Below are 21,890 nucleotides of genomic sequence, written 5' to 3' on the forward strand. Positions count from 1 at the left end.
CTGGCCACATATATCTGGAAACACACACACACAGGAACACACGCACGGACACACACACACGGACACACACACATGGACGGACACACAGACACACACATGGACACACACACGGACACACACACAGACACAGACACACACACGGACACACACACACACAGAGACTACAAGACCTCCATTTTTCACAAGGAAATAAGCAGATAGAACATGACTGACTTGTGCTACATTCCACTTTTCTTATCAACATCTTTATTCTTATTCTGTATCAGATTTCAGCCTAACTCTCTTTATTTTGTTGTGTCTACTATATGATTTCATAGTAAAAAAATTAACCTGGTGACAGGAATCAAGAACTGGATGTATGATTTGTAAGATTCAACGTTCAATAACATCAGAAGGGTGAATAAGGTATGTATATGTATTTTGTATAAAATTATGTATATGTTCATTGAGTAATTACTTGTGATTGTTTGCTTGTGCAGTGAGAGGTTTGCTTGTCATCAAGAACTATTGTATTTTAGTGTCATTGGTGACATAAAACCAAAGGAAATACATGTACCATAGCAAGACAATTCTTACAAGTCAGTGAAGAACATGTCACTCATATCTTGATACATTTACAATAAGCTGTGCTCTGTGAGCTTCTTTGTGTTACACTCTCGAATTATACTAGTTTACACTGAGTCCATTCTCCTACGTAGAGACATTCAACAGCGCAAGCAAACTGCCACTTGTCTGTACTCTGCTATCTCAACCGTCACCATCAGTTCCTGTGGGCGTCGCCACAAACCAGCTATCAGCCAATCAGAGAATGGCCTTTCAGTTTTCAAAAGGGATCTCGCAAATATAAGAGTAATCTCATTAATATTTATAAGCAGGGCGGTCAGGAACTGATGGTGACGGTTGAGATAGCAGAGTACAGACAAGGGGCGGTTTGCTGGCGCCATTGGATGTCTCTGCTTAGGAGAATGACTGAGTCAGCAGTCGTATACAAATCTGACCAAGTTTTTTTTTCAACTAGAATAGGCACTCTTTGTAACACGGGTTTCCTTCTCCGACCAGAGCTGCCCAAGTTACAGTTGACCAATCATCTTGGAGACGAGTTTCTGCATGTCCTGAGCGCGGCGGCGCCCCGTTTCCAGAACCTCCTCGTGGTTGACGGTTCCCTTCGTGTCGTAGTCCATCACCACCATGTTGGTAACCAGCGACATTCCGAACACACGGATCCCACAGTGCCTTGCTGCGATGACCTCAGGGACAGTGCTCATTCCTAGATAAAACAAGTTGTATGCTTCTGTTATCATAAGTCATTTTTCTTGTTTGTTTTGTTTGTATGGCATACTCAGGGTTCTCGCCAAGCCTTTTCAGTATGGGGGGCCCCTATGCTGTGATTTGGATCCCTATGCTGTGATTTAAATCCCCTATGCTGTGATTTAGGCCCCTCTGCTGCGTTTCAACTAACAAAGGGGAGTTTTCTGTAGTTCTGTAACAAAGGTAAAACAAACTTGGCTATATTTCACTATATTCCGCCCTCAAACTGTAGGAAATGGTGTTCTAGGGTGTTGAAGATTAAACAATTTTCAGCAGGAGAAATCCCTCCAGACACCTTATATTTTATAACGCTCACCCCTGCATCACTTACCACATGGCTTTGCTGCACTAAGATGCCCCTATGCTGTGAAAAAATCCTGGTGAGAACACTGATACTCGGTAAACAGCCTCATGGTGTAACACACCAGGTTTGTACTGAACAGTACAAGCTGCATATTCGGAAAAATTAAATACATCTAGATTAACTCAAACTGGGGGTGCGGCTGTCCTCAAACACCGGATCTCTATTTAACGTCATATCTATGTGACATCCTTAGCTGAAGCTAAGTACTCAATCACACCTCAGTGAAGTGAGTAAATTTGTGTAAAGGGATAAACTATCAGTTCTGTAATAAGCAATAAAAATCAATTGTCTACCACACATGTGCTCTTTCGTGAGACAAAGCGCATGTACTAGATGTAAGTGGTGATGTCACAGAGATGACTCCAAACTATACTAGATAATTTTTGTCATAGATTTTGTCAGGCCAGGTAGGAACGGTTGGTTCTATTTTAGGCCAGGACCCCCGTTGTACGTCTCTTACGAAAGATGATAGCAATCCCTTACAACATGTCTGAGCCCAGCCGACCCTGGGATCAAACTCAGGCCCACAGATCCATGGAACTGGATCCAGATGGCCAAGGAGCAGGGTTACTCAGCCACAAGGGGCAGTCCTTTCTGTGACATCACAAGCTATTGCTAGCGTATTACACCAAATACCACACGGTAAATTATTCAGAGAAAGATTACATACAGTAAGATGTTTTCACATAAGACCAAATTTGAACAAATGAAGAGTAAGAAGTCAGTAGTACTGACCCACTGCGTCTCCCCCCAGCATACGGAGCAGCTTACACTCGGCGATGGTCTCGTACGACGGCCCCCCCACCTGCACGTACACCCCCTCCTGCATGAACGACTCGAACCCCAGCTCCTTCCCGATGTCCCGCGCCATCTGGCGCAGCTCGCTGTTGTACGCATCCGACACTGCTGGGAAACGGGGCCCAAACCTGTGAAAGCGACCGTCAATCGATCATAACTGAACTTGAAGTGCTTACATTGCAGACTTCATAATGAAGGCAACTTCTTTTTTTAAAGTTCTCAGAGGATGTCATCCATTTACTGAAAATACAGTTAAGTTTATAGAGATTTAACTTTTGGTAGCAGGAAAATGCACTATATAGTGTAGTCACAAAGTGTTACAGAAAAATGTTTGTGGTGGTTTTGAGTTTGCAGTGAAGTGGCCACCACCAAAATCGCAAACATCAAACAGATTCTACAGTAATTGAATCAGCCTGCCAGTAAGAGAAAAAACAGCAATTGTCACAGTTTAAATGACATTATGTGACTACAGTCTATAGTGCTACCGCAAATTTAAAACCACGGCGAATAATCAATTTTCCTGCTACTGCGAAAGTAAATCCCTGCGAGCATTTACAGTATTTAGAGAAACACAAAAAGGTTTTCTACCTGTCCTCATTATGCCCCTTGAGTGGGTTGTCCCCGGCTAGGCCTGGCATGCTGATGTGATCCTTCATGAGCATGATGTCACCCACGTTGAAACTGCTGTTCAGGGCACCGGCCGCGTTCGTCACGAACAGGGTCTCTATACCCATCAGCTTAAACACACGTACTGGCAGGGCAACCTGTGGGAGGGGGGCGGAGAGTATACCCATCAACTTAAACACACGCACTGGCAGGGCAACCTGTGGGAGGGGGGCGGAGAGTATACCCATCACCTTAAACACACGCACTGGCCGGGCAACCTGTGGGAGGGGGGGCGGAGAGTATACCCATCAGCTTAAACACACGTACTGGCAGGGCAACCTGTGGGAGGGGGGCGGAGAGTATACCCATCAACTTAAACACACGCACTGGCAGGGCAACCTGTGGGAGGGGGGCGGAGAGTATACCCATCAACTTAAACACACGCACTGGCAGGGCAACCTGTGGGAGGGGGGCGGACTGAGTATACCCATCAGCTTAAACACACGTACTGGCAGGGCAACCTGTGGGAGGGGGGCGGACTGAGTATACCCATCAGCTTAAACACACGTACTGGCAGGGCAACCTGTGGGAGGGGGGCGGAGAGTATATAACCCATCAGCTTAAACACACGCACTGGCAGGGCAACCTGTGGGAGGGGGGCGGACTGAGTATACCCATCAGCTTAAACACACGTACTGGCAGGGCAACCTGTGGGAGGGGGGCGGACTGAGTATACCCATCAGCTTAAACACACGTACTGGCAGGGCAACCTGTGGGAGGGGGGGCGGAGAGTATACCCATCAGCTTAAACACACGCACTGGCAGGGCAACCTGTGGGAGGGGGGCGGACTGAGTATACCCATCAGCTTAAACACACGTACTGGCAGGGCAACCTGTGGGAGGGGGGCGGAGAAGTTAAGATTCTTAGGTAATGAACCTATATTGAACATGTATATCATGACCCATTGGGATAAGTACATGTACAAAAGAATAGTTTACAGATACATTGCCAGACTGTCTCCAAGACCCATCCACCTGTCCTCAAATTAGCTTGTTGGAATGGACAAGAATTTCACCGCATCAGTTCAAAAAATCTTAACATGAAGTTTACGAACATGTAACGCTAGTTCAACTTTAGTCGTGGGGTACCCTATATCCATTGTTTCTAAAAACCTGAAATCAAAATCTCAGGAATATCAAGTTGATGGATGGTGGCTACAATTAGTGTAATACTTTGAAAAGGTAGCAGTTACACCTACCTTCCACAGAGGGTATCCCTCGTAAGGGTGGAAGCGGCCCTGCATACAGACTACAGTCTTCCCCGCCAGCAGACCGAACACCATCCGGCCTTTGTGACCAGGCACTGGAAAAAAAACATTCGTGGTTAGTACTATTCATCATTATCATCATCGATCGACATTCTTACACACAATGGGTTTATACGGGCCCTTACTCTTTTGCTGGCTAATTACAAGACGGAGATGCGCCAGGTCTCCCGTACGGGTGAATGATGTAAATCACCACGTGGCTGACATGAGATGGAGGTTCACCAGGCCTCAGTCTGGGTGATTTGTAGTGAATCACCAACTCCAGACAGAAGGATTTGTACCATCGCACAATTGCACGTGTGACGGGTTCTTTATTGTGCCTGGGGCATGTCTCTCCCCAGACATGGGACCTCCATTTAACGTCCCATCCGAGGGACGGCCATAGCCATTTTCACCTGAGGAATGTAAGGAAAGCCACGTTAAGTGCCTTTCCCGAGGGCACAAGATAGGTGACATGGCAGCCGGATTCAAACTCGAGACCTCTCGGTCACGAGGCAAACACGCTGCTGCTGTGCCATGCTGTGCCGCTGCTGCTTGATACTGTCCTTAAGTACTATTATATGATTGTTTTTATCAATATCCTTATCTATAACGAAATCGTCTTTCAGGAGGGATGTGAAACAAAGGTCAGGTGAGGCCTCGGGTAAAGTGGGCCTTAGTAGTAGTCTAATAGAACCATCTAAAGTCTACTATTAAACTCACCGGTGCTCCTGGGAAAGTTTGGGATCTCGGAGTAGTCGATGGCATTTTGATCCTCCACTATGTCAGCCAGGCCACCCAGCCCAGAGCCACAGATCACTGCTATCTGCAGTCAATGACAAAATACATGTCATCATAGAAACGTTGATAACTGTTTTATTCAAAACCAATCAAATGCACTTTTAATAGGTGAATCTCTATGGCCTCCTTCGGTCAATATTGACCATGGTAAAATCCTAATTCATATTAGCCCTACAGCGTCGACCGTGGCTAAACAGTCCTATACGAGAATGACAGTCTCTGCCACATAGGGCACATCTGTAAGCTGGATCAGGTCTGTTGCAGAGTTGCAGGTGAATAGAGGACACATTAAAGGATATCTTACAACAACTTTGGAATTTATGATTTCAACAAGTTGGCCATGGTGTCAATCAGAGGAAGTCAGATGTCAATTAACTTTGGCCGTTTGCCAGTTTGGCCCAAGGCTAATCAGACCAACTCAGCCAAACACTTTTCGTCAACTGACGGCCCAACTTTCTAAAATTAACTGGTCATCAACCCTGGTCGAGTTGACCAGGGTGTCAGGCCGAGTTGACCAGGGTGTTGGGCAGAGTTGACCGGACTGACTTGGTTGATTGTCCTGATCCCCAGTCAGAGCCATCGCTTAAGATGACTTGTGTTTACAAAGTGTTTTTTCTTTTAACAAAGGACATGTGGGAAACCTACTACTACAACATGCAGCTGTACAGTGTATAGTCTGTTTCCAACAGCTGGTCAATGACCTACAGTAACCCACCTTCGGCCGATGCTTGGTTTTAGTCAAGATGAAGTCACTGAGTTTCTGGATGTCTTCATAGCTGAACATTGGAGACAAATGGAAGAATATCATAGATATCATTGATAATGGTTCTATTATAGAACATAAATATTCCACACTACATGGTAATATTATAGAACATAAATATTCAACACTATCATATTCATACATAAACATGTCGTTCGAAATATATGCCCTGCTATTATATTTAGTAGTAGCTCATGCATGACTGAGTTTGGAACAGAAAATATGCAGAAACCAGTTGATATTATTGAGAACTAGAAAAAGATAATTTCATAAAAGTAATTTACTGTTTAATTTAGGTTCGAAACTGTAAAAGTAGTAGCAAATTGTTGCTTAAGTTGAAGGAAAAATCTCACATCAGCTCCTGTCAACCTGTAATATCTTACCTGTTCCAACATTCTTGAAATTTTACTGGGTAATTTCTCAGTTTCTGCACTTCAAGACTTTTGATTACTATTTGTATGATCTTTACACAGGTGCCCTACAGCACGTTCCATGAATGCCCCCTGTTTGTGTACTCTGTTTCACCTCAGTCAAAGTTGTAAATCAAATAGGAAACTTACAGACAGATCTCTATCAGGGGGCGTGTCTTAAAATCTTAAATGGGAAAGGTGTCAATTTGTATTACTCGAGAAGGACTAAAAAGATGACCAAAGAAACTCTAAAGTATATTGTCAAAATCAAGAAAACGTTTCAACAATGTGTGTACTGTAGGATCATTGGCGGCACGTGTTGATAGAGGTGTTTGGAGCGGAACGGCAGACAGCAACCATTTTGTGATCCTTTAACTTGGTTAGGTTCACAGCTAGAACGTTTGCTACGTTTCCTAACGCTACTAGCACTATAAAGGTACATAGAACGTTATTTAGTCAAATATAACAAGTAAAGGAACGTACCTTGGACTTGCCTCCGCCATACTGCAATATAACTTGCGACCCCGACCTTCTGTAGCCTGAAATAAAGTGGGCTGTAACCAGACACGCCGAAGTCCAGGCACTAGCCTAAAATACAACATGTAGCAATCATTAACCCGATCAGCTGGTTGGCGGGAAATCTTCCTTGACCTTTAACCCCAAAGCGGAGGCTAAGATAACCAGAATAACCACTGTACATTGCTTTTAAGATGTATCAAAGCATCTTTATACAATATTTGTGTGTCCGACTATCGTTTTCTGCTGTAAAATTTACGCAAACGTATTTAATTAGCCTGTTTTTGGTTCACACACTTACATGCAATGATAACAAATGTTAATAGAGGTCGCTTTTGATCCATCAAAGTTTTCAAACTTCTTTACATATTGTTGGGGAAATACATCCGCGTGATAAGTACTTCAATCACATTTAAGGTCCTTTCGTGCGTATACTCTGTAAAAATACGTTTTGATACTGTGTAAGATAAATTCAAGGGCATAGTTTTCTAGGAAATGTCTTTCATGCTTCAAATTACGAAAACTTTTTGAGCACTACTTTTCTATCAGCGGACTAGCAAACCGTACTCAGGATTTTGTTTACTTCCGGGTTAAAAGGGTTGGACGTGTTTAGCCGGGCATGGCCAGCAAGAAAACGATGTTTTTCTTTCTACGCCATTCATTGTAGATTTTTGGTTCCGCCTTTCACGTTTGCTTTTTTCCTGTAATCATTGTGTTTTTCTTATCCAAAAAACATCATGTATTTCCCGTCTTTGACTACGATCTTGCTGGGTTTGGGGATCGCCTATGTTGGTCACTCCGTGTGGACCATGTTTGACTTGTTCTACCCAACACCGTGCGACCCGGCTGTCTCCTCCTGTATAAAACCTTTCCTGGCGAGGAATCCAAAACTAGAGGTGAGGCTTAGCTAGCTATTCATATATATATATATATAGAGAGAGAGAGAGAGAGAGAGAGATCAATATGTAACGTTATAATTTTTGGCGACGCCTTAGGGGCGAGCCAAATGGTATATAAGCCTTCTCACATTAGTCAGGACGCATGTGCGGTGACAGGAATTCTAGGTAATATGTCAAAAAGTAAGGCCCACAAAAATAAACCTTGTCCTTGTATTTACCATTGTTTTGATTTGCATAACAATGTCCGGACGGGTTTTGTTTACTTTTTTGTAGGCCTTACCCTTTGACACATTACCTAGAATTCCTGTCGCCACACATGCGTCCCTGACTAATGTGAGAAGGCTTATCATTAAACTTAGTCATGTAAAAGGTTATTAAATCATCTATCCATTCGTGCAATCAATGTGATGTGACAATGACTGTGGAGCACTAGATTACGATGAACAGGTGTTTCTAGGTATTACAGTTATAACAGGTAGTTTGATAAAAAAAGATAGAAGAATAAAAATATTATTGGATCATTGACATTAAGCCTTAATATCAATGATCCAATAATATTTTTATTGTTCTATTTTTTCCCTTAATTTAAGGATCAAGTTGTGCAGATATTGTTAGCAGAAAATAGCAGCATTTAGTAAATTTTCATTGTAAAATATTTTTAGCTTTTATGGCGTTAAATGTTATTTGCACCTTTATTGTAGTAAATTAAATACTGAAGAAGTATCAAAGTTTGCAGAGATTTAATTCTGTGTTAGGTGTGATGTTATAACTTATACTAGATAAATGAAAATATATAATTTGTAAACACTTATACTCCCAACTCCTTTCCCCACCCCCCACCCCCCACAGTTGAGCATGTTCACATCCCCCCGGGGTAAGGGAGCGACCAGTAGTTCTATGGACCTGGTCTGGAAGTTTGACAACTTCACTGTTGGAGCCAAGGAACAAAGGTAAATATTGTTAGAATTCAGAGGGGCGAGTAGGAACAGAAAGAAACAAACATGCCGACACCCGGGATCGAACCCGGGTCGGCAGATTACAAACCAGCAGCGCTAGAAAAGGCTGTTCAGCCAATTCCAGCTGAAGTTTGACGCTACTTAAACCCCCCGCTGTTACAATATTAACAGTTATTCAGCACAGGCAATGTATCGATGTGTGTAAAGATGTTTTCAAGCTTGGAAAATAATATCATAGTTGTTATTTGCTTGTCTGGCCCAAATCAGTCTTACTACATTTAATGCTATCTCATTTAAGTCACAATTTGACTGCACAAGGTCATAAGAATACAGAAGATAGTGCAATACAAAATTATTGTATACTATTACTGTAAATTCACTTCTTAATCCACCTCTCCTACCCAAATTTCTTCCTACAGAAACTTCAACATCAGTCTACCAAAGAAGACCAGAAACAACGGGACGTTCTTCGTGCACATTTTCCTGTACCCACAGGGGGAGTCGCCCTTCGGAAACTCGCGGTCGGTGTACCAGTTTTCACCGCTGACTCAGTACAGCATACCCGAGGCAGAGAGCTTCAACCTGCTCGGGGACAAAAACAAGACTGTAAGGCCACACCAATTTAATTTCTTGGTTCACGGATTTTTTCAGAAAAAATATGGAGCGACAGGGCGGAAAAAAAAATTGTAAAATGGTTGGGGTAAAGATAAGGGCTAATCCAAAACATAAAGAATAAAAGTTTTTAGCTTGAAAAAAGTACAAAAACACTATTACTGTACAGTAACAGCACCAGTTCGTTGAAAATTACAAAAGTAGTGTCATGATTGAAAAATATGACTGCAATAATAATACCCACATTTCATTTTCAAGGAGCTTATAATTATAAAGGCCAATTTGCTACACCAGAAAGTTGGTGAATGGTTTCATTAATGGTGAAAATTTGCTGAGTGGTAATTTTTTTTTTTCCAAAAAAAAAGGAGCGAGCGAATCCGTGAACCAAGAAATTGAATTGGTTTAGTATCATATAATTGTTATTATAGCTATATCACACATTCGCAATTCATATTTCATATCTCATTTTGTTTTGAACAGATAGACCATGTTGATGACATCCTCTGGGAACCCCAAAACCAACATCTTAACCTCCTTGCCAAAACTGTTACGAGGGTGTGAATTAAAAAAGTTTGGCAAACAAAATGTTGCCTTCATTATCAAATCTAAGTGTTCAAGAAGGTTGAACATTAACTAGATTCTTCATTTTGTTCTTACACATCTTCTTTGACTTTGTATCTGGTTTTGGCATTCTATAACATAACCTCCAATTTCCAATGTATTTTCTTGCACTTACAACAACTATTTGCTCATTTTGTAGCTGCTCTGTACAATTTATGGTTAAAGCCTTTTTTTTGGAAATGGATGAAAATTGATGCACTCTCTGATGTCATCCAAATAATTGAATGTATGTTGCCTTAGCGCCTGAGATATTGTTTGTTTTGCATATGATAAACAGTAAACAACAATAAATGATGAATTCTCCTCAGAGCTCTGGCCACTCCCCCGACGTGCCCATCACCCACTGGAAGAGTAAGCTAGCTGTGAATGTGATGGAGGACACTCTACTGCTGGACCGCTACAGTGTACCTGGTGACCTCTACAGGCTCATCAGGTGGGTCAGGAAGGTCAAGGGTCAGGTCATAGGTCACTATCTGATCTGTGAAATGTGAATGAGGCTATGATCATTCTTTTGATTGTCAGTTGCCAGTCTTTGGTCAGGCCATACCAATTTAATTTTTTGGTTCTCGGATTTTAAAACCATATTTTTGCTTTGGTGCCCTCAGTCTTATGGAGTTATTACAGTCACATTCAAGTTTTCCTCCCTGACCTAATAGCTTTTATGATGTCCACTTGCTAACGCTAGTTCACCTTTATCCGTTGGGTAACCTATATCTGTTGCTTTTAAATTCAGGGTATTTGGGGATATCACGTTGACGGACGTTGGTTTAAAATTTCAATATTTTCAGTACATTGCAGTTTAAAACTACCACCCGTCGAATTGATGTGCCTAAATACACTGTTTGGCCAAACAACGGATATAGGTTACCCCGCGGATAAAGGTGAAATAGCGTTACATTTTTATTTTGAAAAATCCGCGAACCAAGGAAATCAATTGGAGTGGCCTCATAACAGAATTTACTTCATGAAGCGATCTAAAAAATGAATGAAAAGCTGAATTTTGATAATATCAACATTACATCTTCTTCAGTTACCTTACTCTCATGAATGTTTTATGATATCATAAAATTGTCACAAAGGTTGAGGAGTATTATTGTGTAAAATAGTCACACATTTTACTGTAGGGTGTAACAGGTGTACATGAATTATTAATTATTATATTATGGATCAAAGAGAGGATCTCCACCATCCATGTCAGGATAAAAAACAATATAACGTTAGTTCACCTTTATCAGTAGGTAACCTATATCCATTAACTACGATACTTAGTCTACAGATGGTGGTTTCAAACTGCAGTATTTCAAACTTATTCTTATTTCAAAATAGATTTGAAACTACTGTCCGTCAACTTGATATCCCTAAATACCCTATTGTACAAGGTATTCAAGTAACAATGGACATGATGCATTTCTTCAGCTCAACAATTATTGTATATTGTCAGTTTGGTCAAGGAGGTTAAAGAATCACTCCTTGGTTTGGTGCATTATCTGCAGTTCCTAATAAATGACTCCCTCCCTCTGTTGTGTGCAGGCTGTCCCCAGAAGGAGACTACCTCCCTCTGCTCTACATCGATGAACTTGGACAAAGATTAAAGGACCTTAAAGTGAGTCAGCAAATGTTAACTTTGATACTGGAATAAAATGAGTAATAATCTAGCACAAACAATTTTATAAAATATTAATTTTCAATTTTCCAGTTTAAATGCGGAAATTAGTCAACTTAAGAATTTCATGCAATGCAATAAAAAAACTGCCTTTTCCAGCCTGTGTCCAAGGAAAGTCGACAGATGACCTTGGAAGTGACCTATTCGCCCATCTCTGTAGGTCGTCTGCGTCTCTACTCTAACTTACAACAGTCTATTCAACACCTACATACAATGGGTGAGTCATAATTCATGTATTTGGTCCTCTTTATTATGTTTAGTAATACATGTAGTGCTACCTTCAGCGAAAGAAAACATATTGTTTTTGCTTCATTTCTTCTTCGTCTTCGTCAAACATTAAAGGTCAATGACCTGAAGCAAATGGTTGTCCCCATGGTAACCAATGCTGTAGCAGACACCCTGTGGTGTTGAATTACATTATGTAGCAAGTGGTAGGACAGAGCTGGAGGGGCTGATGTCTATATAGTTATATGAATGTGTTTGAGTTAGAATGAACAGAGCAATTGTTTGCTAGGCTAGGCCATAATCAATTTCAAATTTTACCATATATATATATAGTTTCACTATACATTTTTTATTCAAAGCATATACTCTGCTCCAGTAATTGAAAACTGAAAAAGTTTTTCCCCTTTTTATGGAATCTAACAATATTTCTGTGTTGTTTGTGCAGGTTTTACAGAGAAGGATACTGATGAGTTGGTGGGAATCTTTGCTGACACCAACTTCTACTTTCTGGCTGCTACAGTAGCTGTGTCCATGTTACATGTAAGATTTTATATTTACCTAATGGAAAGGAAAAATATAATTGTTTTTGCTTCGTTTCTTCTTCAGCTTCTTCTTCCATTCCAAATATATAGGGTCAGGTCAATTACCTGGAAAAGATGGCTGACACCATGGTTACTGGAGTTGTAGCAGACACCCAGTGGCGTTTGAATACATAAAGTAGTAAGTGGCAGGACAGAGCTGGAGAGGCACCACATCTATGAATGTGTTCAGTCAGAATAAACAAAAAAAGTAGTTTGTTAGGCTAGTCCATGTGAAGGCGACCATTTTTTATTTGCTTGCAAATGTTACCATCTACAAATGATTTCTGTAAGTGCAACTACAGTACAGTCAAACCTGCCCAAGCGACCACCTCTTCTTAGCGACCACCTGGCCTTTACAACCTCTTTTTCTCGGTCCAGGAAATTTTCCCCATTGACATAAGTATTAACAATGACCACCTGGCCAATTTGACCGCCAAAAATTGGTACCAAATCCCTGCCCATAACGACCGCGTCATCGATTTTCAATGACAACTATCACAATTCGATTTTGTGCCCAATTCAGCCAGTTTGCATCTGATTTTGACTACCATTACGATGTTATGTTCAGAATAAAGATAGCGGCGGATGCACTTGTGTGTATTTGCTAATTGCCATTAAATAAGTTTTAGACGGAAACTACTAATAGATGCATTGGGCATGTTGTGAGTCGATACTCTTCTAACCGACCACCTGACCAAATCGACCGCTTTTGCTTGGTCCCCTGGGTGGTCGTCTTGGGCAGGTTTGACTGTATACCCAAAAATGAAATTAAAGGCCTGAACTATCAGAACTACATGATTTAATACAAATTGGCTTACAATGTTTTCCTTTCATTTCCAGCTTCTGTTTGACTTCCTGGCTTTTAAGAATGACATCAGCTTCTGGAGGAATAAGGACACGATGGAGGGACTGTCCACTAGAGCAGGTGAGAGGGTGTATGTATGATAGGGACTGTCCACTAAAGCATGGGTGAGGTCAGGCAATGTTTTTTTTTTTTGTCTTCTGATAATGATGGCAATCATTGCCTTTGCCAAAAAAAACGAAGGTTGTGTTTTAGTAGCTGGGAGAATTTTTCAGAAAAACTAACTTATGGCCACACCAATTTAATTTGTTGTTTCTTGGATTTAAACAAAAATTCTTAACTGGAAAAGCAATTTTATACCAAAGCCTTTAAGTTAGGACCTGGGTTGTTCCTTGGTGCACTCAGTTTTATGGAGTGAATACTGTCATTGATATTCAAGTTTTCCGCCCTCCCCTATACTTTTACGTTGTCCGCTTGCTATATGTTTATTTTTCAAAAATATGTGAACCAACGAATTAAATTGGTGTGTCCTAAGGTCAAGTTTGATAATGCGCCTCCTAAGGGCTTTCTACAATACTGCAGCAGAACTTCCAGCTATGATTACTTTTGTTCTAAACATGCTATCGTCATGATTTTTGAATGGTAGATAGCTCTTGTTTGCATATCATTGATGTCTTGTACTGCCCCCCTCCCCACAGTTGTTTGGCGCTGTGTAAGTCAGATCATCATCTTCCTGTACCTGATGGATGAACAGACAAGTCTGTTGGTGCTCATACCGACTGGGATTGGTACTCTAATAGAGGTTAGTGTCATGTATAGCTATTCCCTGCAAGGTATATGGTACTGTTCATGCTGCAAAATGTATCTGTAAAGCAGTACACACATAATACATAATTTGTACATGGCCGGGAAAAAAATGTAACGCTAGTTTACCTTCATCTGTGCGTAACTTATATCCGTTCTTAAAAACAGGGTATATCAAGTCGATAGACAAAGGTTTCAAAACGCAATACCTCAAATTCTATTGCAGTGTGAAAGACTTTGATATCCCTGCACAGTGCTCAGTCAGTGTTTCGGTGAACAACGGGTATAGGTTACCCGACGGATAAAGGTAAACTAGCGTTACTGTTTCGAACAGTGTCGGTAGTTGGTGATTCTCCTTTTTTTATTTTTTTCTATTCTTTTTTGTTTCTTTGTTCTAGCAAGTAGATTTAAGATATTGGGCAAAGACGTGATTTAACGTAGGAAAATATGTTGAAAAACGATCATTGTACACCATTTTTATTACTCAGATATCAGATCAATGATTTTTGTTGTTTGCCAGCGTTAATGTTTGGGCAAAAAAAGGCTAGTGTCGGCAGCTTTGCCGTGGTTGGTCCAATAATCCGAAACACAACATTTTTTTCCTTAGGCTTAACAAATGATTAATAGTATAATCAACAACAGTACTGAACAATTAGCACAATCGTCATGCAAACAATACACATGCTGCCATGTTGGTTGTAAATATTAAGCAAATGCCATATAACATTAGTTACATTATAACAGAGAAAAATACTTATATTTTTGAAGGCAAACATATCAAAACAAAATTTTATCATTCTCAGACATTTCATAAATATTCCTGTAGAGTCCATTCCAAGACACCATGAGGGTTTTTAGGTGATATTTATAATTAGTCTGAATTATTTTGAATAAAAGAATATCTGAGCCACAATAATTAGATTATTTTCAAAAAATTGACTAAGAAAGTACTCATATATTTGAATTCCTTTGAATATTTTAGAAACATTTTGAAAGTAACTGTATAAAAATATCTTTATTTAGAATAATTGTGAAACCTCTGTGTGATTATTTCACATTTACAAATATTTGTAAAAAATGGTAAACCTGGCCAAATGGTTAAATTAGTTTATTGCCCCCATAAAAGTACGCCCTATTGTTGTATCTGCATATTTTTAGATTTCACTGCTGGGCAATGGTGGATCCTTTGTGGTGGGCCATTGTTGCATGGCACCCAAGCATACTTTGCAAGGATGTGTGAATTGCTATCTTCCCAGCCCACTGAACCATTTACAAAAAATGGTAGAAAATGGTAAATAATGGTAGAATGCTGTTATCATTATTTAGAAACCATTAGAAGTATCCAATTCCACACGATGAATATTTCCAAAGTTTTACAGGACCAGGGAAATATTTATAAAGTTGAAACAGTGTTACAAATATTTCTGAAGTATCAAATGTCCTAGACATATAATTACAAAACTTTAAAATCAATTCTAAACAATGGTCACAAACATCCGCATGGTGTCTTGGAATGGACTCTATTATTTATTAATAGATAGCAAGGAAATAGTTCTGACAGTCTTTCATTTGCCTTCTCTTCATTTTTCAGGTCTGGAAGGTTAAAAAGGCCTTCAAGGTCATCATAACTTGGAATGGCAGAAAACCATCCTTCCAGGTAAGATTTCCCTAGGGACAGCAATTAGTGACTTCAGGCTAGGGCTGGGTATCGGTACAGCGTACCGGTCCAAAACCGGTTTTTCTTATTGGACCGGTCCAGAAAAACCGGACCTGAAAAAAATAGGTGGACTGGATGATGGACCGATTAGAAAATTAACAGATTATTTTATCAGGCATTCAATGGTTTTGGCGCTTGCAGGTGGAAGAAAATAACATGCAAGAGTGAAGTAGAGTAGAGTTTATAGTAATTTTTACCAAGTTTTACTGTCAATCATACAGGTGCGGTTAGCGTTGTACGATTTTAAAATGCCAGTGTAAGTCTAATAATACTCCACCAAACATATTTCTTTGTAGTGAAATGGACCATTGGTATGAGTCATACTGAATCTGAGGTCCAGGTTCAGGTCCGGACCTGGACCTGATCCTTTGGACCTGAACCGGACCTGGACCTGAATTTTCTGTACCGGTACCCACCCCTACTTCAGGCTGTACCAATTTCATTCTTGGATTGTTGAAAATAATGCTAAAGCCACAACATGTAGATTTTATGGGTGACATCATTGCAGACATTAATGTCCTCCTGATTTTGAAAAAAATATATATATATATTATGTATTTTGTTCCTTTTAGGAGATGGTGAACATTATGAGGAAGTAGCAAAGAAAAGAATTTCAAAATTTGTTGTGTTTATATTTTATTGTTATCTTGTCTCTTGAAAGTGTTGTTTCTTGTTGCAGTTGGGGGCTGTCTCTAAAAAAGAACAAGAAACAGCAGAATTTGACTCCAAGGTGTGTACTAGAATAAGGTTTATTCTCTTAAGTGGACATAAGAACAAGAACTTCTCTTCAAGCACCAATGAGAACAACTACCAACATGCTAATAAGCCTTGTCATGCTTGGATAGCCAATCAGTACTAGTGATAGTTTCAGCCAATCACGGACCAGTAAGTGATAAACTTTACTTCAAGCACCAATGAGAGCAACTCCCAACATGCTAATAAGCCTTGTCATGCTTGGATAGCCAATCAGTGCTAGGGATAGTTTCAGCCAATCACAGACCAGTAAACATGAACTTCACTTCAAGCACCAATGAGAGCAACTACCAACATGCTAATAAGCCTTGTCATGCTTGGATAGCCAATCAGCACTAGGGATAGTTTCAGCCAATCACAGACCAGTAAAAATTAACTTCACTTCAAGCACCAATGAGAGCAACTGCCAACATGCTAATAAGCCTTGTCATGCTTGGATAGCCAATCAGTGCTAGGGATAGTTTCAGCCAATCACAGACCAGTAAAAATTAACTTCACTTCAAGCACCAATGACAGCAACTGCCAACATGCTAATAAGCCTTGTCATGCTTGGATAGCCAATACGTACTAGGGATAGTTTCAGCCAATCACAGACCAGTAAACATGAACTTCACTTCAAGCACCAATGAGAGCAACTCCCAACATGCTAATAAGCCTTGTCATGCTTGGATAGCCAATCAGTACTAGTGATAGTTTCAGCCAATCACGGACTAGTAACATGAGCTTCACTTCAAGCACCAATGACAGCAACGTCTAATAAGCCTTGTCATGCTTGGATAGCCAATCAGTAGTAGGGTCATAGTTTCAGCCAATCACAGACCAGTGAACATGAACATCACTTCAAGCACCAATGAGAGCAACTACCAACATGCTAATAAGCCTTGACATGCTTGGATAGCCAATCAGTGCTCTGGATAGTTTCAGCCAATCACAGACCAGGTCAGCTGAGTGTTGACCTGTAGTCACATTGTACTGTTTAACATGTTCAATCACTTATCATATCATGGTATTTTATCACCTGATATCATCCATATATTGATATGGATGGATGTTGTCCTGTACAGGCCATGCAGTATCTATCGTATGTCCTGTACCCGCTGTGTGTGGCCGGTGCAGTCTACTCTCTGCTGTATACACCACACAAAAGGTGAGAAAGTCTCTAATGCCATTAGTATAAAACTATTATGTAGATAATAATCTGTGTAAATGCTCACTCTCTTCGGAACAGTTCTGTTTTTAAAGTATGCTCTTTGTATAGAAAATAAGTAAATACAGTCAAACCTGTATTAGCGGCCACCTTTGTATAGCAGCCACCTGGCCATTGCGGTCACTTTTTGTTGGTCCCTTGGATTCATAATGATTAAGAAATAAGCTTAGCGGCCACCTGCCCAACGTGGCCACGGCCACATGTGCACGATTTCCGGTCCCGTTGATACAGAAACACTGCCTCTTGCAACCATACTGCAGCCTTATGTCACCCTGCACCGAGTTTGAAATTGTAGTTTGCGAGGATTTGGAGTTCCTGACAGGGTCATTTTGGCGGTAGCAGAAGGTATGCATGCCTTGAGCATTTAAGTGCAAGTCTTTGTCGGTGAATTTACCGATCGAGACAATGTTACTTGGTGAGAAAGATTAGTGGGAACTGAAACCATGTGTAGCTTGCTCATGGTCAATTGATCAACATTTTCTCCATAGTGGCCACGTATCTATAGTTACCATATTTGTCCAGTCCCTTGCGTGGCCGCTATAGACAGGTTTGACTGTAGAACATGTAATGTGTTACGTATTTGATGACGTTGTGTTGTATATCTCTAGCAATTTTGTCATGCAACTTACAGTGAAAATGGGAAGTATCTCATTATAATATTTTTTTTGTTTTATTGTCTTTTCCAGCTGGTATTCCTGGGTTGTTCGGAACCTTGTTAACGGTAAGTCATCCTGTCAGAGAAGTTTACTTCAAGTTACACAGCTAAATACAGCCTGGCATATCACACAAAAACTGAAGTATGTTGGCATAAGTACAATTAAATGTAGAAAATCAAGCCATATTAGAGTAAGGAATCATTGGCCACACCAATTTTTTTGTTGTTTCTCGGATTTCCCGACCCTTTTTTTTCCGATTTGATAAAAACAAAAAGTTTTCAAATTGATGGCTACACCTCGTGTTGACAAAATTTCACTGCCTCTTCTTTCTCAAATTAACTATGGGCCTCAAATTCCAGTATAGCTGTACGTGCCTATTTTGTATGGTACGTTTATCATTTTTCTTTAAACTAATATGGACTTTGCTACCAGGGACCCCCTAAATGTTGAAATTTTAGGTTTTCCTTTCGGATATCTCCTATGCCCAACTTTTTAAAAAAAGTTTTTGTCTTCTTTTTTTTTCGACGGACCGACCCAATTTTTTTTCTTAAAAAAATCTGAGAAACAACAAATAAAATTGGTGTGGCCTAATAAGTTTTTTCGTCCCTTCCAGGTGTGTACGCCTTTGGGTTCCTCTTCATGCTGCCACAGCTGTTTGTGAACTACAAGGTAAGTGTTTCAGTTTCTGTGTAGTGTTACAACAGCCAGTGAGTTTGCAGAAATTATCTGGTATGACTCTGACCTTCTTACAAATTACTGTAAATCAAGGATGGAAACATTGACTTGATATCTGGTTTTGTTTCAGTTGAAATCTGTAGCCCATCTACCATGGAGAGCCTTCATGTACAAGGTATGTCCTTCACTAATTGACAACAGACGAATTTGAACCACACTCTGTTTCTGTCATAGTGAGAATTTTGCTCACAAACTGTCACTGCACACATCCATAAATGATAGAACACATTGGAAATATGTTCCCCTCCTTTATTTTATTCTTCTGTCGATTCGACAGATAAGCAGGCAGACAGGCATTTGCTGGTGGGTTCGTCAACCTGTTTGCCTGACCTGCACATTACTTTTTATGGTGAAGGAGGGGTGTGCAATTCCTTCTCCACCCTCTCGTCTACTGGAGCACTAAGTCTCACAGGGGCAGAACTGTATGACACGTGTGAGACGGCTCCAGCAGATACAGGTTTATTGTTCGGAGTATCCGTCTCCTGGGAGGACTTCCGACCAAGGATGCAAGGGGTTCCTCCTACCCCTGACTCATGTGTCATGGCGGGTGCGTCATGCCCGAACATGTCCCTAAGGCCTGTCTCGGCCACAAGGCCACTAGCCACAGCTAGATACCGGTACTCATTTACACTCAAGTGAGGAAAGTCGTGTTAAGTGCCTTTCCCAAGGGTACCAGATCGGTGGCACAGCAGGATTCGAACTCAGGACCTCTCGGGTTCCCCTCCTAACTTGATGCATAATGGTCGAACCCATAAAATAAAGTTACGTACTAGTCATCTTTATTAACTTGTACCTTTTTACTTTACTGTCTTGCAGGCCTTCAATACTTTCATAGATGACATCTTCGCCTTCATCATCACCATGCCAACGGCTCACAGAATGGCCTGTTTCCGTGACGATGTCGTGTTTGGAGTCTACCTGTACCAAAGATGGTAAGGCTCTCTGGTTTTCTATACTTAATGTGGAGTCGCCTTACAGTCTGTAGGTCGTGAGTTTGATCCCAGTAGAGTCATACCAAAGACTGCTGCTTTCTCTGCTAAGAATGCAGTATTTGTTAAACACGCACAGGGCACGAAATACCACCTGCATATGCAGGTTAGTGCAGGTAAAATTGTGCAGGTATTTCTGGTGTCTACCTGCACCTAACCTGCACTGGTCCATGTACCAGGGTTTTATACATAAATGTCCTATGATGTATATTAGGTGCATGTGGATTGTATAGCTGCATTGACTGTTACTGCCTATAAAGTATACAAGAAAAATAGCATTATGGTTCCTGAACAAGTTTAATATGATCCATACTTCCTAAATTCAGAGCGGTGCAGGTGAAATTTGTCTGGTGCAGGTAATTTTCAAAAAGTACACAAAGGCACAAAAAGTATTTCAAGCCCTGACGGACCACTACCAGTAAACTAACCCTTTGCTATTAACAGTGATGGCACAAAAATGTATGGCATAGGGCTACAGAAATGGAGATGGGTGCCATTCAATGCACCGTTAAGTGTGGAAAGGACTACATGTTTAGTCTTAATGTGCAGAGTTTTAATTTTAATGTTATTTTCTACGTTTACGCAACTAAATTGCCTTAACAGAAACATAGAAAGGGATTTTTTTCCGTGTATGCTTGTTGCTGCACCTCCCCTCTTGTTAAGTTTATGAAATATGAAAAAAATGGTCCACGGCTCATTTGGTAGCCATATGTTTTAGGATTAAGTATATTATTATGTTTCTTCTTGTGTTTGTTTGTTTACTTGTTTGTTTGTTTTGTAAACATGTCCGCTGTGTATTCCATCCAGGCTCTATCCCGTGGACAAAACCAGGGTCAACGAGTACGGACAGTCCTTCACTGAAGATGAGAAGAAGACCAATTGATGAAAATATTATAATTGCCAGAGAAGTATTATTTCATAGGCACAGGACCATTCTTAAGAGATAATCACAAAACTATAGTGTTACATTGAATAGTATAGGGAACTGATAGTTTTTAGTACAAGTACAACTCAAGATACTAGAACTTGCATGATTGTCAGGTTAAGTCTATTAAGAACATTCCATGTGAATTGTAATGTGTCAGTTGTACAGAGTTGTTGGCATTGTGCAATATGTTTGCAGTTAATCTAAGGGTGTAGGAAAAATACTGCAGTGCAAATAGGTTTTGATACACAAAATTTGCAACTAGGGCTGTGTACTTTAATATTCGTACCTGCAGTGTACCTGTAAAATTGTTACAGGTCCGGACCTAAACATCTGTTTACCAGTACCTGTACCTAAACTATTGCACATTCAAGTGGACACCGCTTTGTAAGACTACAGATAGGTAAATCCAGAATCAACAATGAAAATTTTGATAATCTTGCAGTTGAAAACTAAGGAAATTTCATTTTGAGACTCAAATAATTATCTAATTCTTCATTCAAAGATGATACTTTATGATTGATGACTTGTTTAGGTACATGTTCAGTCAGGGCCTGCACCTAAACCCCTGTACCTGTACCTAAAATTTGTTTAGGTACACAGCTGTATTTGCAACAGTAAAAGTTTTAATCAGTCATTATCAGCACTTACATGTACTACATTTTCCTTCAAAACTACTCGTCAGGATTAAACTTCCGAAAGGTATCTACTTGTTAGAATGCATGTCTGTTTTTTATAACGATCTGAAGCATTCCAGAATAAAGGTAATCCTGATCCTTTTTACCTATCATGACACAATAATCTCTATAAGTAGTTATTCAGGTACTTGACTTTGAAAAGTTGCTCAAGATGTCATTATGTTGAACTTGGTA

General features: G+C 40.3%; 2 protein-coding genes across 2 annotated transcripts; one reads left to right on the forward strand and one right to left on the reverse strand.

Moving 5' to 3' along the window:
• Nucleotides 1–229: 229 nt before the first annotated feature.
• LOC118418065 (purine nucleoside phosphorylase-like) lies at nt 230–7,009 on the reverse strand. The gene is made up of 7 exons (XM_035823893.1): nt 6,841–7,009; nt 5,900–5,960; nt 5,107–5,209; nt 4,336–4,439; nt 3,059–3,234; nt 2,408–2,598; nt 230–1,267 (listed from the first exon to the last, which is right to left on the reverse strand). The coding sequence occupies exons 1-7, from the start codon at nt 6,957–6,959 to the stop codon at nt 1,071–1,073; spliced, it is 951 nt and encodes a 316-aa protein (XP_035679786.1). The 5' UTR covers nt 6,960–7,009; the 3' UTR covers nt 230–1,070.
• A 430-nt stretch (nt 7,010–7,439) lies between these two features.
• Nucleotides 7,440–21,805, forward strand: LOC118418568 (cleft lip and palate transmembrane protein 1-like protein). The gene is made up of 17 exons (XM_035824559.1): nt 7,440–7,769; nt 8,622–8,722; nt 9,148–9,334; nt 10,270–10,394; nt 11,492–11,564; nt 11,724–11,841; nt 12,295–12,389; nt 13,271–13,355; nt 13,931–14,034; nt 15,628–15,693; nt 16,433–16,483; nt 17,571–17,653; nt 18,400–18,434; nt 18,983–19,038; nt 19,175–19,219; nt 19,921–20,036; nt 20,901–21,805. The coding sequence occupies exons 1-17, from the start codon at nt 7,611–7,613 to the stop codon at nt 20,974–20,976; spliced, it is 1,575 nt and encodes a 524-aa protein (XP_035680452.1). The 5' UTR covers nt 7,440–7,610; the 3' UTR covers nt 20,977–21,805.
• Nucleotides 21,806–21,890: the final 85 nt, after the last annotated feature.

The sequence above is a fragment of the Branchiostoma floridae genome, chromosome 6 (assembly GCF_000003815.2).
Source record: "Branchiostoma floridae strain S238N-H82 chromosome 6, Bfl_VNyyK, whole genome shotgun sequence".
NCBI lineage: Eukaryota > Metazoa > Chordata > Leptocardii > Amphioxiformes > Branchiostomatidae > Branchiostoma > Branchiostoma floridae.